The following is a 13,300-nucleotide window of genomic DNA, read 5'->3' on the forward strand; positions in this document are numbered from 1 at the left end:
AGGGCCGGCCTGAACCGGTTCTCTCCAAGCGAATAACACTTCTTAACTAAAACACTGCCTATGACCTAGAAACATCCCAAGCTGCCAGAGCAGGAGGAAAGATGGAGTCTCTCCCGTTTAAGGCCTACCAGGCCTGAATTCAGCACGGCTCCATGAAATACCCTCACTACAGAACAGATTACCTCTAATGCTAACGAATCTATCCCCTAGGATATGTATGCAAACCCTGATCTATGGGGAAGAACACAGGATCATGTCGAAGTGCCTAATAAATAGGCTCTATACACTACTCTAACCCTTAGACTTGAATGGAAAGAGACTGAAGTCACCTAAATCACCCTTCAACACAATAAGACCGGAAAAATCGAGCAGTACATTTCACCCTTGACTTCAGTCTATTATACATTCATTAAATGGAACTAACATCTGTGGAAGAATAATATGAAACAAAGCTAACTGATCTATGTCTAGTACCAAGTGTGCAGAATTGAAGTAGTGAAGGAATACACTGAATAAAGCAACAGATAGAAATCAAAACAGCAACAGCAATCAAAATACCACCTAATGTTTGGCGTAGCATGTGTATATCAGGTAACCAATTAAAGAGCCAGTCAAACCAGCCCTGGTCAATGTGTTTTCTAACTTCTTCTGTTAAGTCACGCAACTTGTCGATGTGAGCACGAATGGATTGTGTATGGTCAGACAAGTTAAAACAACAGAGACCTTCGAAGTCCGAGCAATCATGTCCATGTTTAAGCAAAAGATAATCAATGGCTGCTCTATTTTGCAAAATGGCCCTACGTTCACCCTGGGCGTCTAATAGCATGTCAGACAAAATTGTAGAAGTATGATTAATAGATTTCACCATCCAGCAGGCCATTTTCCCAATAGATTTGGCATTATAAACCGCCAAAGCAGGAACACCAATAATTGAAACAGCTAAGCTAAGGTATTCAGACTTGGAATATAAATGCAAAGATGGGTCACAATCCTCCTGTAACATTACAGTATCTCGAAGCACACGAGAGTTGGCATTCGGATGCGATGCGAACATCAACAAACTGAGTCTCGTAATGGCACAAGGGCCTCCGGAAAATGTTTGCAGGGACAAATGGCCAGGAAGTATTACCACATGAGAAAAGCCATCCGGCAGGTAGTAACATCGTGCAATAGTGACTGGGGGTAACTACCAAACTATTACAAGTCATATTGTTCTGAACTGAAACACATGTGGCCGGTGTCCTCTGAAAGCACAAAGTCCGTTCGTGAGCTGTAAACGAAGTGGCGCCTTTTAGTTTTAGGCGCAGACATTCAGAGATCGCACTAGGATTACACGTAAGAAAGAAGCACAAATCACCTTGTGTGATATTATAAGTAAGTATTTGGGACTGGATGGGGGTTTGCTCGTTCGGCAATTCAATACATAGGGGGCAATATACATGGGTAGCAAAATCACCCAGGAGAATATTGGGACGGGCCTTCGAGACATTAAAAATATGAATTAAAGTTTCCAATGAGGCGGGGACAGCAACCAGACAGGTTGCAAGAATTTCATGTACAGATCTCATCGGTGTCAAACAGAAGTGAGGGGCGTCAGTCACCCTCTTAGCTAATGCGATCCAGAAGTTCGATGATGAATCCCATGCAGTGAAGGAACGCAACATTCGGGTTCCCAGTTCATCCCGGGTTGATAGGATCCCTCCTTTCTCGTCGTACCAGTCCGGAAACAGTCCGGTTCCGACACATCCTGCAGCAACAATCCAAAGAATGATCTGAAAAAGAACCAAATACAGGCATTAATCATTCTCGTAGATAACATTTATCAGCCGGGACCGCTTCCCAGCTATCTTTCCGTGGTCTCATAACCAAAATGGTATTGTCCTGACCGGTGGCAATGACCTCTGCTTGTTCAGGGGGATTCTTTGGCGACTGCACCCAAACTCTGGCCCCAGGATTATCCGTGGAGCCAAAACCTTTCTGGCCACGTACAGTTAGCAACGTTGGAGCAGTGCCTTTCATTAATACACCACTGAAAACAGGCATTATAAGTAATTGAGCCACTCGGTCAGTGCGATGTATCAGTAAGTCAACCTCACTGCTATTCAGCAGGAGCACCTTAATCTCTCCCTGATAATCACTGTCGATAATTCCTCCAAGCACCTGAATGCCTTTTACAGCCAGCCCCGATCTAGGGGCGATCAATCCGAAATTTCCAGGTGGTATCTGAACACCAACACCTGTCTCTATGATGACTCGATCTCTACTTTTTATAACAATGTCATCCATAGCATGCAAGTCTAAACCTGCCGACCCTGGGGTCGCTCTACATGGAGCCAAAGCTCCGGGAGTAATTTCCCAATACATCACAGTTTCTCTGATTTCATTAGGCATAGCCTCAACATTCGGGGGAAACAAACGCATAAGTGGAGATTCAGCATTTAAAAAAGGACGATTATTCAAAATCAATAGTGCTTGGGGCAAAAAGTCTCGCCAATTTTTATACTTGTCATCTGTTAACTTACGCAGCTGGTCCTTTAGCAGGCCATTCAATCTCTCCACCAGGCCCGAGGCCTGTGGGTAGTAGGGTATATGGAATATCCATTGAATATTATTTTCCGCACAGAATTCCTGTACCAATCTTCCACGAAAATGGGACGCATTATCAGATTGAATTTGGAATGGCACACCATAGTACATCATAATTAATTCTAATGTTTTAATGGTATTCAATTGGGTAGCTTGCTTACAGGGAAGGGCTACCAGCAGGCCACTGTATGTATCAACAATAGTGCAAACATATTGACAATTCCTACTCATGGGAAGTGGACCAATGTAATCGATCTGCCAAATTTGAGCGGGCAATTTGCCGCGATGTAAATGACCTTTAACAATTTGGGGCACCTTACGCTGTCTGATATGCTGACAAACGGGGCAGTGTAAAATAACATTTTTAATTAGATCTAGGGGAATATAAATTCCTCGATCAGCAGCCCACCTGCTAGTGGCCTTCTCTCCGAAATGTCCTGCCTTCTGGTGTGCCCATTTCGCCAATCCCGCAATATCAGAATCTTGCCTGTCCACCACTGCCTCAGCAATTTTAGACTTCTCATCTGCAATGTTATGAAAAAATTTGTCAAGAGAATCTATCGGGGTGTGAGCGTCCACATGGAAGATTGTAACAGTACTCTGTGGGAGCATCTCCCAAATTTCTTGCCATAACTCTTTTCCCCATAATTCTTTGGAATGTAACTTCCAATTATGGGAATGCCAAGTTGGCAACCAAACAGCCAGTCCATTGGCAGTAGACCAAGAATCAGTGAAAATATGACATGTACCAGGTAACTCTTGTTTCAAAACTTGGTAAACAGCGTAAAGCTCGGCAAATTGGCTGCTTTTACCTTCACCAGTTGTGCTCAACAATTTCTGTGTGATCGGATTATAGGACACCGCCTTCCAGTGCCGTGTCATCCCTATAAACCTCGCTGAACCATCAGTGAACCAAACATGGTTTCTTTCCGCTGCGGACAAATCATCAAAAGGCTTACCCCACTTGACAGGAGACTCCTGTGCTAAAGGTACGGAACATTCACTCTCAGTCTCAGTCGACGGCGCTCGCGCCACCTGCTCATGTAAAGAAGCAACTCCTTTCGGGCCCACACGTGCCCTGTCTTGTATGTACCATTTCCATTTAATCACACTCGCCTCTTGAGCGTGTCCAATTCGGTGAGTTTTCGGCGAACTCAGAACCCACTGCATGATAGGAATTTCCGGACGCAGAACTATATCATGTTCCAAAGTCAATTGCTCGGTATCCACCAGAGCCCAATAACAAGCAAGTAACTGTTTCTCAAAGGGTGTTTAACGTTCACCAGCATCAGGTAACTTTTTGGTCCAAAAACCTAACGGTACTTTACTCCTGCCTTGTTTCTGCCACAAACTCCAATTTGCATAAAGGCCCTGTACAGACACATTCAAATCCACGTCACCATCACGTACAGGCCATAAATCCAGAGCATGTTGAATTGCCTCCTTTGCCAGACTAAACGCATCTTGCTGTGGTTTATCCCATTCAAATGCATTCTTTTTACGCGTGACCCGGTACAAGGGGGCCAATATTTGACTCAAATGAGGAATATGCTGGCGCCAAAAGCCAAACAGATCAATGAAGCTCTGGGCTTCTTTCCTATTTCTAGGAACTGCAAAATCAAGAATCTTCTGTTTAACCTGAGGGATCACTTCACGGTGCCCTTCATGCCAATTAATACCCAAAAATTTTACAGCCTGGGACGGACCTTGCAATTTATCTGGGTTGATTTCCCAACCTTTCTCACGCAGGCACTCAATGACTCTGTCTAATTGGGTCTGAACTTCCTCTTGTGTTTCGCCTTGGATCAAAACATCATCAATATAATGACATATCTGAATTTGGGGATGAACCGGTACCTCAGCCAAATGCTCTGCCACCAGCCGGTGACATATCGTAGGACTATGCACATAGCCCTGGGGAAGACTTCTAAACGTCATCTGACGCCCGTTCCACGTAAAACTGAATTGTTCCTGACACTCTGGGGCAATCGGAATTGAAAAGAAAGCATTAGCAATATCAATGGACGCGTACCATGTACCTGGATGCTTTTGGATTCTCTCAATAAGTGTAATAACATCCGGTACTGCAACAGTCAAAGAGGGTGTGTGCTTGTTCAATTCTCGATAATCAACGGTCATGCGCCAAGAGTTATCACTCTTACGCACCGGCCAAACAGGATTATTCCAAGCAGAAGTAATTGGGGTTATAACTCCTGCATCCACCAACTCCTGAATAGTGGTACTAATCTCCTCATGACCACCTGGAATACGATACTGCTTCTGACAAACCACTTTTGTCGCATGGGGAACTTGTATGGGGGGCATTCTTAAACGACCAACCCGTATAGGTCTGGACGATATATAATGCGTTGTTCCAAATTGGTAACATCCGTCATCTAGATGCAGAGTCATTCCTCTCAAAATATCAATCCCAATTATGAATTCTAGAAGTGGCACTACTAGTACAGAATACTCTTTTCTGGGAATTCTACCTATTCTCATTTCAAGCAAAGTTTGAACTGCAGGGATTTCTTTTCCACCTAATCCGGTAATAGTAAAAGGCTGACCTGTAAACTTCTTCGATTTTCCATGAATAAGAATGGCCTCCGCTCCTGTATCTACCAATGCTCGGGCCCTTTGGATATTACGATGTCTCCAATAAATGTCAATATCTACATAGGGTCTATTATCTCTGTGAGCCCATCTGTGTACCGGAGCTTGACCTATTTCCTAATCATTCTTACTGCATTCTGTATACCAGGATAAATCAGGATAAAGACTCTCACGCTTCTTAGGTATCGGTACCTCCTGTTCATATCCATTCCCAGTACGGAACGGATTCGTATCTTCTGCATTGTACTGCGGGTTACGATCGACCAAACTGTGACGATCCTCTCTCCTCCTCAACTCAGGGGATTGATCCCTATCATCTCTACGTCTGCTGTAAACATAGTCAGTTCTCCCCCTTTCTCTTTCCCCCTCTCTCTCCCTGTCTCTCTCTCGACGGGGGGACACATCACGTGCAGAACGTCGATCATCACGACGAACAGAGCGCCCACGGCGGTCGTCATCACCGCTACCGTCAGAACCACCACGATCACACTCAGTGGTCCGAACACGCCGGGCACCCTCCTTTCGATCCAAGCCACGTTTGCGAAACAACTCCCACAAACGAGCGGTAGTCTCACCATCAATGTCCTCCCTCCGCACACCATCAGCCAGAAGACCAGAAAAAATATCACGTCTAGTAAGTTTATTTTCACCAGGAGTACGAGTGTCAGGCCGGGACTGACGTTCAGGTTTAAACCACTCACCCAACTCACCGAGTTGGCGCACCGATTCCAAAACCGTAGATAATACGTTACCAGTCTGATTAATCAATAAAGTCATCATGACCTGCTTATAGGCAACAGGGGAAGATCGAATGATACGGTTCCGCACAGAAGATGTCAATGAACCATCAAGCAACCTGTCAGCAGTACCCAGAAAAATTGCCGTTTTCATCACCTCCTCTTTGAGACGTTGAGCAGCATCACGCAAAGTATACCACGGCTTGTCATTCACAGGCCAGTCAGATTCAGTAGGATATTTTAGATTACAACCCTCAGTCGCCAATTGGAGTAAAGAAATCTGACCAACACCATTATAGTTACGAAAATGATCCTGCACAGTAGAATCCAAACTCAAGGAACAGAACTTTAAACAATCGCCAGTATCCAACATAATACCAGCAGCGCCCAGTTCATAAAGGCGCACCATCCATGTGAGCAAGGACTCACCAGCTCGCTGCCGAAATCGCTGCAAAATATCACTAATTTCCTGCTGAGTAAAGTCTTCTAAACAGTCCAAAGAAATACCCTGCGGAGCATTGGGAGACTGCTGCAACTTCCGACGGAAAACTGGATGCGCAGAAACCGCGGGACGAGCATCACAAGGAGCCTGATCAGTACTCGTAGAGGGACAATCAGTGTAAGAAGCATTGATCCCACTCGAAGAACGAGCGTAATCACGGGGTGCACCATCAAAGGTGCGAGAAGCAGACTTACAATCATGGCGGGAGCGAGAAGACTCGCGCTTGGCAGACTCCTCACCCGAGGAACAAGAATCAGTCGAGTTCCAGATATTACCATCCCATTCATCAGGATTCCAATCCAGCCCGGCTGTCGCCACGACCAGACGCAACTTTCGCGTCGAAACCCGACCGCGCCTGTTCTTGTATTTATAACGAGCAATTCGCACAGCCGCCCGTTCGGCAATAGATTGGTAAGTCTCAAGTTTATCAGCAAGCAGCTTATTTTGACTCCGCAACAAAGTATGAGAATTCTGAATCTCAACAAAGTGCGCTTCCACATCTTTAAGAGATATCTGTAGCTTCAACAGTCTCTCATGCAGAATCCTGTACGCAGACAAAAGAATCCAACCTCTGCGCCCCAAAATGGGAATCTCCTCACCCTTCGATACGGGTGCCTTCTGCAAACAAGCAATCACATCAGCCGGCTCTGCCAGCTCCAAAGAAGAATTCCAATTCTCACTCAAACCAGTAGAATCAGCCCACTCACGGGCCAAGGCTTCATAAGGCGTTGAATCCCATCCGGGAATATCAACGGGCAACTTAAAAGTAGATTTAGACCTTCTAGAAAACATCGTGAAAAAGAAGAAAAGAAGAAAAGAAGAGAAAGAAAAGAAGGAAGAAAAATAAAAACTATACACACAAATATACAAAAATAAAATGCAAAGAAAACCACGCACGCGCCGAAAGCAAACACAAGACAACCACAACGCACACAGGTTTCGTAAACGGTTCGTGACGCCAAATGTTCTGCTTGGGTTTTCGGATCAGATAGAACCCGCTCAGCAGAGCCTCTCTAACCCAAACCAGAACGTTACCCCCTCCCTAGTGCCTATTCACACCTAAATAACCACATATATGTACCACCTAAGGACAGGGAATTCCTACTATATATACCAAGACCTACAAGTCACAGCCTCGCGGTCCCAAACGGACCCAGGACTTCCTGCCCAGACGGCAGCCACAGACTTCCTGCCCAGACGGCAGTCACAGCCTCGCGGTCCCAAACGGACCCAGGACTTCCTGCCCAGACGGCAGCCACAGCCTCGCGGTCCCAAACGGACCCAGGACTTCCTGCCCAGACGGCAGCCACAGCCTCGCGGTCCCAAATGGACCCAGGACTTCCTGCCCAGACGGCAGCCACAGCCTCGCGGTCCCAAACGGACCCAGGACTTCCTGCCCAGACGGCAGCCTTAGACAAGTCACAGCCTCGCGGTCCCAAACGGACCCAGGACTTCCTGCCCAGACGGCAGCCACAGACTTCCTGCCCAGACGGCAGTCACAGCCTCGCGGTCCCAAACGGACCCAGGACTTCCTGCCCAGACGGCAGCCACAGACTTCCTGCCCAGACGGCAGTCACAGCCTCGCGGTCCCAAACGGACCCAGGACTTCCTGCCCAGACGGCAGCCTTAACACGAGTTCATCCTATAATTACCACATCTTTAATCAGTGCTACTATATATCAGACCACACAAAGACAGCTAGTTGAGCACAACTTGTTCCCCAGTTCGAAGGGCTCCTTTCTCCCTTATTCAGTTACCACCTACCTGATCAGGATTAACATCTGTCCATGTCAAGTCACAGCTGACTAGAAGAATAGGTTACCCTCTTACACAAGAACACGCAGCACATATTGCTTTACTACTTTATTTAGTTATTACATACACACTCACGGAACATAATACATATAGTTGTACACTCTAATAGTAAGGGGTTGACATCACCTTGGTCGTATGTAGCCTGCACTCAATGGTCATCTAGGTTCCCTTCTCGTCTGCGCCTCGGCTTCGCCTGGAAGTCACACCTCCGCAATCACGGGTTTACTCCCGTCTCCCTCTCCGAGTCACTGGGACCTCTTCCTCATCGGCTACTCTCTTCTCTTTGGAATATCTATTTCTCGGTTTTTCTCCACCTCCAAGTTTGTCATCTGTCTTCCCTGGAATAAGTAGCAGCTTTACTACTAACGGCCAGGTGCCGCCCATGGACTAGAAGCAAGTGCCAGTATCTGCCTCAAACTTTCACTAATATAGATGTGCATTTCCTCATGGAAAATTCCAGCCCGTAACCTGCCGCCCACCAAATTCTTGTACCGCCCCGTGCCAAGGACACGTTCCCAGCCGGCCGGCCTGATGTAGTGTCTTCGGCATGAAGAAAAATACAATCCTTCAATAAGGGCCGGCCTGAACCGGTTCTCTCCAAGCGAATAACACTTCTTAACTAAAACACTGCCTATGACCTAGAAACATCCCAAGCTGCCAGAGCAGGAGGAAAGATGGAGTCTCTCCCGTTTAAGGCCTACCAGGCCTAAATTCAGCACGGCTCCATGAAATACCCTCACTACAGAACAGATTACCTCTAATGCTAACGAATCTATCCCCTAGGATATGTATGCAAACCCTGATCTATGGGGAAGAACACAGGATCATGTCGAAGTGCCTAATAAATAGGCTCTATACACTACTCTAACCCTTAGACTTGAATGGAAAGAGACTGAAGTCACCTAAATCACCCTTCAACACAATAAGACCGGAAAAATCGAGCAGTACAGCGTGTTAGGGCTTTTTGCTTGTTTTGCGGTGCCAGCGAGGGTGCTTTTCCAGTTGTGAAAGAGCCAAAGTTTGTGTGACAGTTATTAGACCATTCTGGGGAAGGAAAGCTTTGATTTTATTTAGGAGTTTTCGGTTGCTGAATGCATTCTTCGCTGTATTCTTTATTTGTTGGTTCATGCTCAGTCTTGGGTCCAGGGTGACCCCCAGGGATTTGACAGAATCACCTGGATTTAGTTTAGAGCGTCAATGGTATTTATACGTTCTTGGACTTGGGTGTTCTGCCCCTGGTTTGCTAGTAGGAGGACTTCCGCCTTGTCTTATTTAGTCATCTTAAGGCCTCTGGTGAGAATATTTCTAAGTAGAGCTGGGTGTCGTCAGCACAGAGATGGTATAAGATGTTTGCTTGTTTGAGCATGGTGGTGAGGGGTTTCATGTAAATATTGAAAGACTGTAGGTGAGAGCACTGAGCCTTGGGGGACATCCCTGGTTATGGTGAAGACCACTGAAATATCATGGACTCCCCATATTCCCAAGCGAAGGGTAGTGCTCCAGCAGAGAGCCATGGTATTTCTTATAAGCACCAGGCAACATTATCAAGAGCAATACTCCCTGCTATCGATTTGTACAATTTAAAAGCTCAATCTGCGGCTTTATATGGGGCAAAATTTGGGGCTTTGCTAACACTGAATCTCTTACCCAGAGCAAGAATAATTTTGTACGCTCGCTCCTTCATCTCCCAAAAAGTACTCCCCTTGCTCCCATGTTCTTTCATGTTGCACTCAAGAGTGGAACACAGAGCGGGGCTAAGGCCTCTTCTTTACTGGGTGAGGATTTGGACCGTAGAGGAGCTTATGCCATATAGCGGGCTGTGATTGCACATCACCTGTCCATGGTTCAGTCAGGTCCACTCATGGTTCACAAAGTTGGGTCTTAGGAGTTTGTGGTCAGACCCGAACTCTTTAACTTCATCCTCGTAAAAGCAACTGAAATCCTCTTTCTGGAACTATATTATTGCTAATCTCCACCGAACTTCTACCTTGGGAACACTGTCAGACCAGTTTTTAACCTATAAGTATAGACTCTACTTTGAAGCATTTTTGGACATTCCCCAACCCCATTTGGCTAAGTATTTGTACATAAAACTCTGTTATGATACTCTTGAAACAGGGTAATTTTACGTCACAGTTGAAATCTGGCTGGGCGTGTTGTCGATGGCATCCCCCCTATGTATCTGTTCTTTTGTCCTGGTTATTTAAAGCCAAGAAGCACATGGATGTGCCCATCACGTATTCATTTAGGCTCCAGGCACTACCTCGAAGCATTAAGGGTACTGAAAGGTGATATCACTACCCACGTTATGATTACTTTGAGCAGTTATCTATTCGCTATAGGGCTCATGAGAAAACAAAAAGATTTAAAATGTTAATGAGTAACTGAGTCTACAAGTTGTCACTATGTTGCACGTGAGAGTATCAAGCGAGTACACCTTCAAGTTGTAGACCTTTACAAGTGCATTCGTCATACGATACAAGTATAATGAAGCACCCTTTTAAAATGGTAGCCAATTGTGTTTTTTGAAGCCCCTATTGTTTATTTAGTGCACCTTCTGTTATATACTGTATAATTTGATAGTATTATAGGTACGACCACTTTAAAGAAACATATTCTTGACTACAAAGCTGCTATCTCTTTTTTTCTCTATGTTATCGATTTTAAGATCTGTATGAATTGTTATATGTATTGCAATACTACATTATTATGACTGCTGCTTTTATCTTGTTTTTATCATCTCTACGTTTTATTGTCATTTGGAAAAAAAATATTTATTTGCATGTTTTTAAGGAATGCTGTTTTCCCAAATAAACAACTTGAACTTCCCTGCAACCATTTATTCTTCACCTTCACACCAACTGACTAACTATAATTATCTTCTTCTTTGCTTGTCTTTGGCTCCTCAGCCATCTATCCTTACCATCACTATCCAGTTGATTTTCTCTTGCTTTATTCACCTCCTTTTCTACCAAGTGGCACGTAAAAGCACAGTACTATGCTGCAGAAAGATGCTTGCAATGAACCAAACTTAATTCATCTGAAATAGACCTGCCTAACCCTCCTATTTTGCCATAAGTGGAAAAAAAAGAATTAATCATTTCAGTATTTTAAACTCTATTTCGCTCCTTGCCTTTGCATCTCCCGCTGTGTTTCCGATGGCCGTGACGACACATAATCAATAATGCCTTCCAGTGACGGCTCAGTGCCATCTGTAATGGGTTCTGCCTCCAAAGTGGAGCAGGCCTTTCCCAAAGAGCTGAATCAATACCATGCCAGGGGGCAGACTCCTACATCCGGACATGCATGTACTTGAATTTATTTATAGGCATCCATGTGTGTCGAGGCTTGTGACGCAGAAGGGGGTGGGATGGTAGCAGCACAACTGGTCAGCCGGTAGGCATTGTCATGCCCTCGCTTGCTGTTCGGTAACAGTAGGACTGTCGCTGTCATCCCTCTTCTGACACTACCTGTGCCTGCTGGAGGGAGGATTTGAGCCCACACTACTTTTTGTGAATAAGTGCTTCTTGTAGCAATCTCTGCCCTGGAGTCCAGTGGAATGTGTGTGACTTTCCCCTTTGCTTTTGGCAGGCAACGTGTTTCTGTGTTAAACCAGGGAGGATGACGAGTGCAGCTCCTGCTAAGAAGCCGTACAGAAAGGCACCACCCCAGCATCGAGAGATCCGCCGTGACCAGCCTGTAATCCGGAATGACCAGGACGGGGAGAGCCCATCAGCTGAGCCGTACCAGGTAACTGACTCTAAATTCTCAAGGGGAAGGGCTCTGTTCTGCCGGCGCACCTGTTCCGCTAAGGCGAAGACTGTAGTGTCAAACCATGCCAACAGAGTCAATGTTGGCAGTGTTAACTGTGCCTCCTCATGGTCTCTGACCTCTAGCAACGACAAAGATGTGGCAGGGTACAGCACAGAGGGAAGCTGCAAGGGTCAGTCAACACCATCCGCACTCCTCCGTCGAGTGACTTCGTTGAGAAGCAGCAGAATGCCTAACAGAGCGGAGCCACGCAGGGGCCTGAGCCACTTTTGGAGCCGAAGTGAAGAGAGATTGGCATTTCCTGCAGACGAAGATGGTGAGCCTCCTCCTTGTCCCTATAAAAGCAGGAGTCTCGAACGGTGTCTTGTGTTTAAAGAGACTGCTGAGGTCTTGGCACCACGCAAATCTAAAAGAACACCAAACCTCTTACCTCTGAAAGGTATCCTGAAGCAACCAGCCCTTCTTGATGTGCACCAGCATAGGTCCACAGATGATGCTGCAAGGAGCCCCTTTGCAGGAAGACTAAGCTCCCCTCACTTGTCTCCTGGTCGAAGAGTTCGTCTTTCACCAGAGCCCAGTGCCTCCCTAGAGCGGGTCGACTCAACCTCTCCAACTAACAGAAGGCCAAAACGTAGCCCAGATAAATCCAGGTTTTCCCAATTCTTGGATGAGATCACGTCTAGGGTCCTGAGCCCCACTGACCTGCAGGGTGCAGGCACGCCAGAGGTTCGGGCGCGTGGTGGTGGCAGCAGTGGGGCAGAATCTTCTTCACCACGTGAATCAACACCAGAAGGGCAGACAGAAAGGCAGGTGGAACGGAGCAAACCATTCACCGAAAGAAGCCCTAGGATTGCCCGTAAAAATGTAGAAAAGCAGAAAGCAGGCTCTGATAGTAGTGACAGCAGAAAGAAAGTGTCTTGCGAACCTGAAAGATGTGTGCAGGTGACAAGGCCTGCAGCTGAAAAGACTTCGGAGATATTTCTCCGATCGCAGTGGATTGCAACAGACCTGGGAAAAGGTGAAGCACTGAGACATGCAGAATCGAGACAGTCTCGAAAGATGCTCTGTGACGAGAGGAGGGGTAGACCCATCCGCAGGAACTTCCAGTTTAAAGAAAACCCAAAGCCAGCGGACTGCAACTCGATTGACACACAGTCTGTATCTTCGTCATCACACTGGAGTGCAGAGGAGTCAAGCCAACCCTCTAGGACCTCCCCTTCCTACACTGTGAAGCTTCACAAGGTAGGCATTCAGGAAGACACTCCCTCTACCTCAA

At 46.2% G+C, this 13,300-nt stretch overlaps 1 protein-coding gene across 7 annotated transcripts in view; it reads left to right on the forward strand.

Moving 5' to 3' along the window:
- TJAP1 (tight junction associated protein 1) overlaps nt 1-13,300 on the forward strand; it is a 352,145-nt gene that overhangs the window by 289,105 nt on the left and 49,740 nt on the right. For all 7 annotated transcript variants that reach the window (XM_085610311.1, XM_085610316.1, XM_085610312.1 and 4 more), the window contains one exon: nt 11,845-12,003. In XM_085610311.1, coding sequence (XP_085466437.1) covers nt 11,875-12,003 — 129 coding nt within the window. In that variant the 5' untranslated portion in view covers nt 11,845-11,874. The remainder of the gene's footprint in view (nt 1-11,844; nt 12,004-13,300) is intronic.

Source organism: Triturus cristatus, chromosome 6, assembly GCF_964204655.1.
Source record: "Triturus cristatus chromosome 6, aTriCri1.1, whole genome shotgun sequence".
Taxonomy (NCBI): Eukaryota; Metazoa; Chordata; class Amphibia; order Caudata; family Salamandridae; genus Triturus; species Triturus cristatus.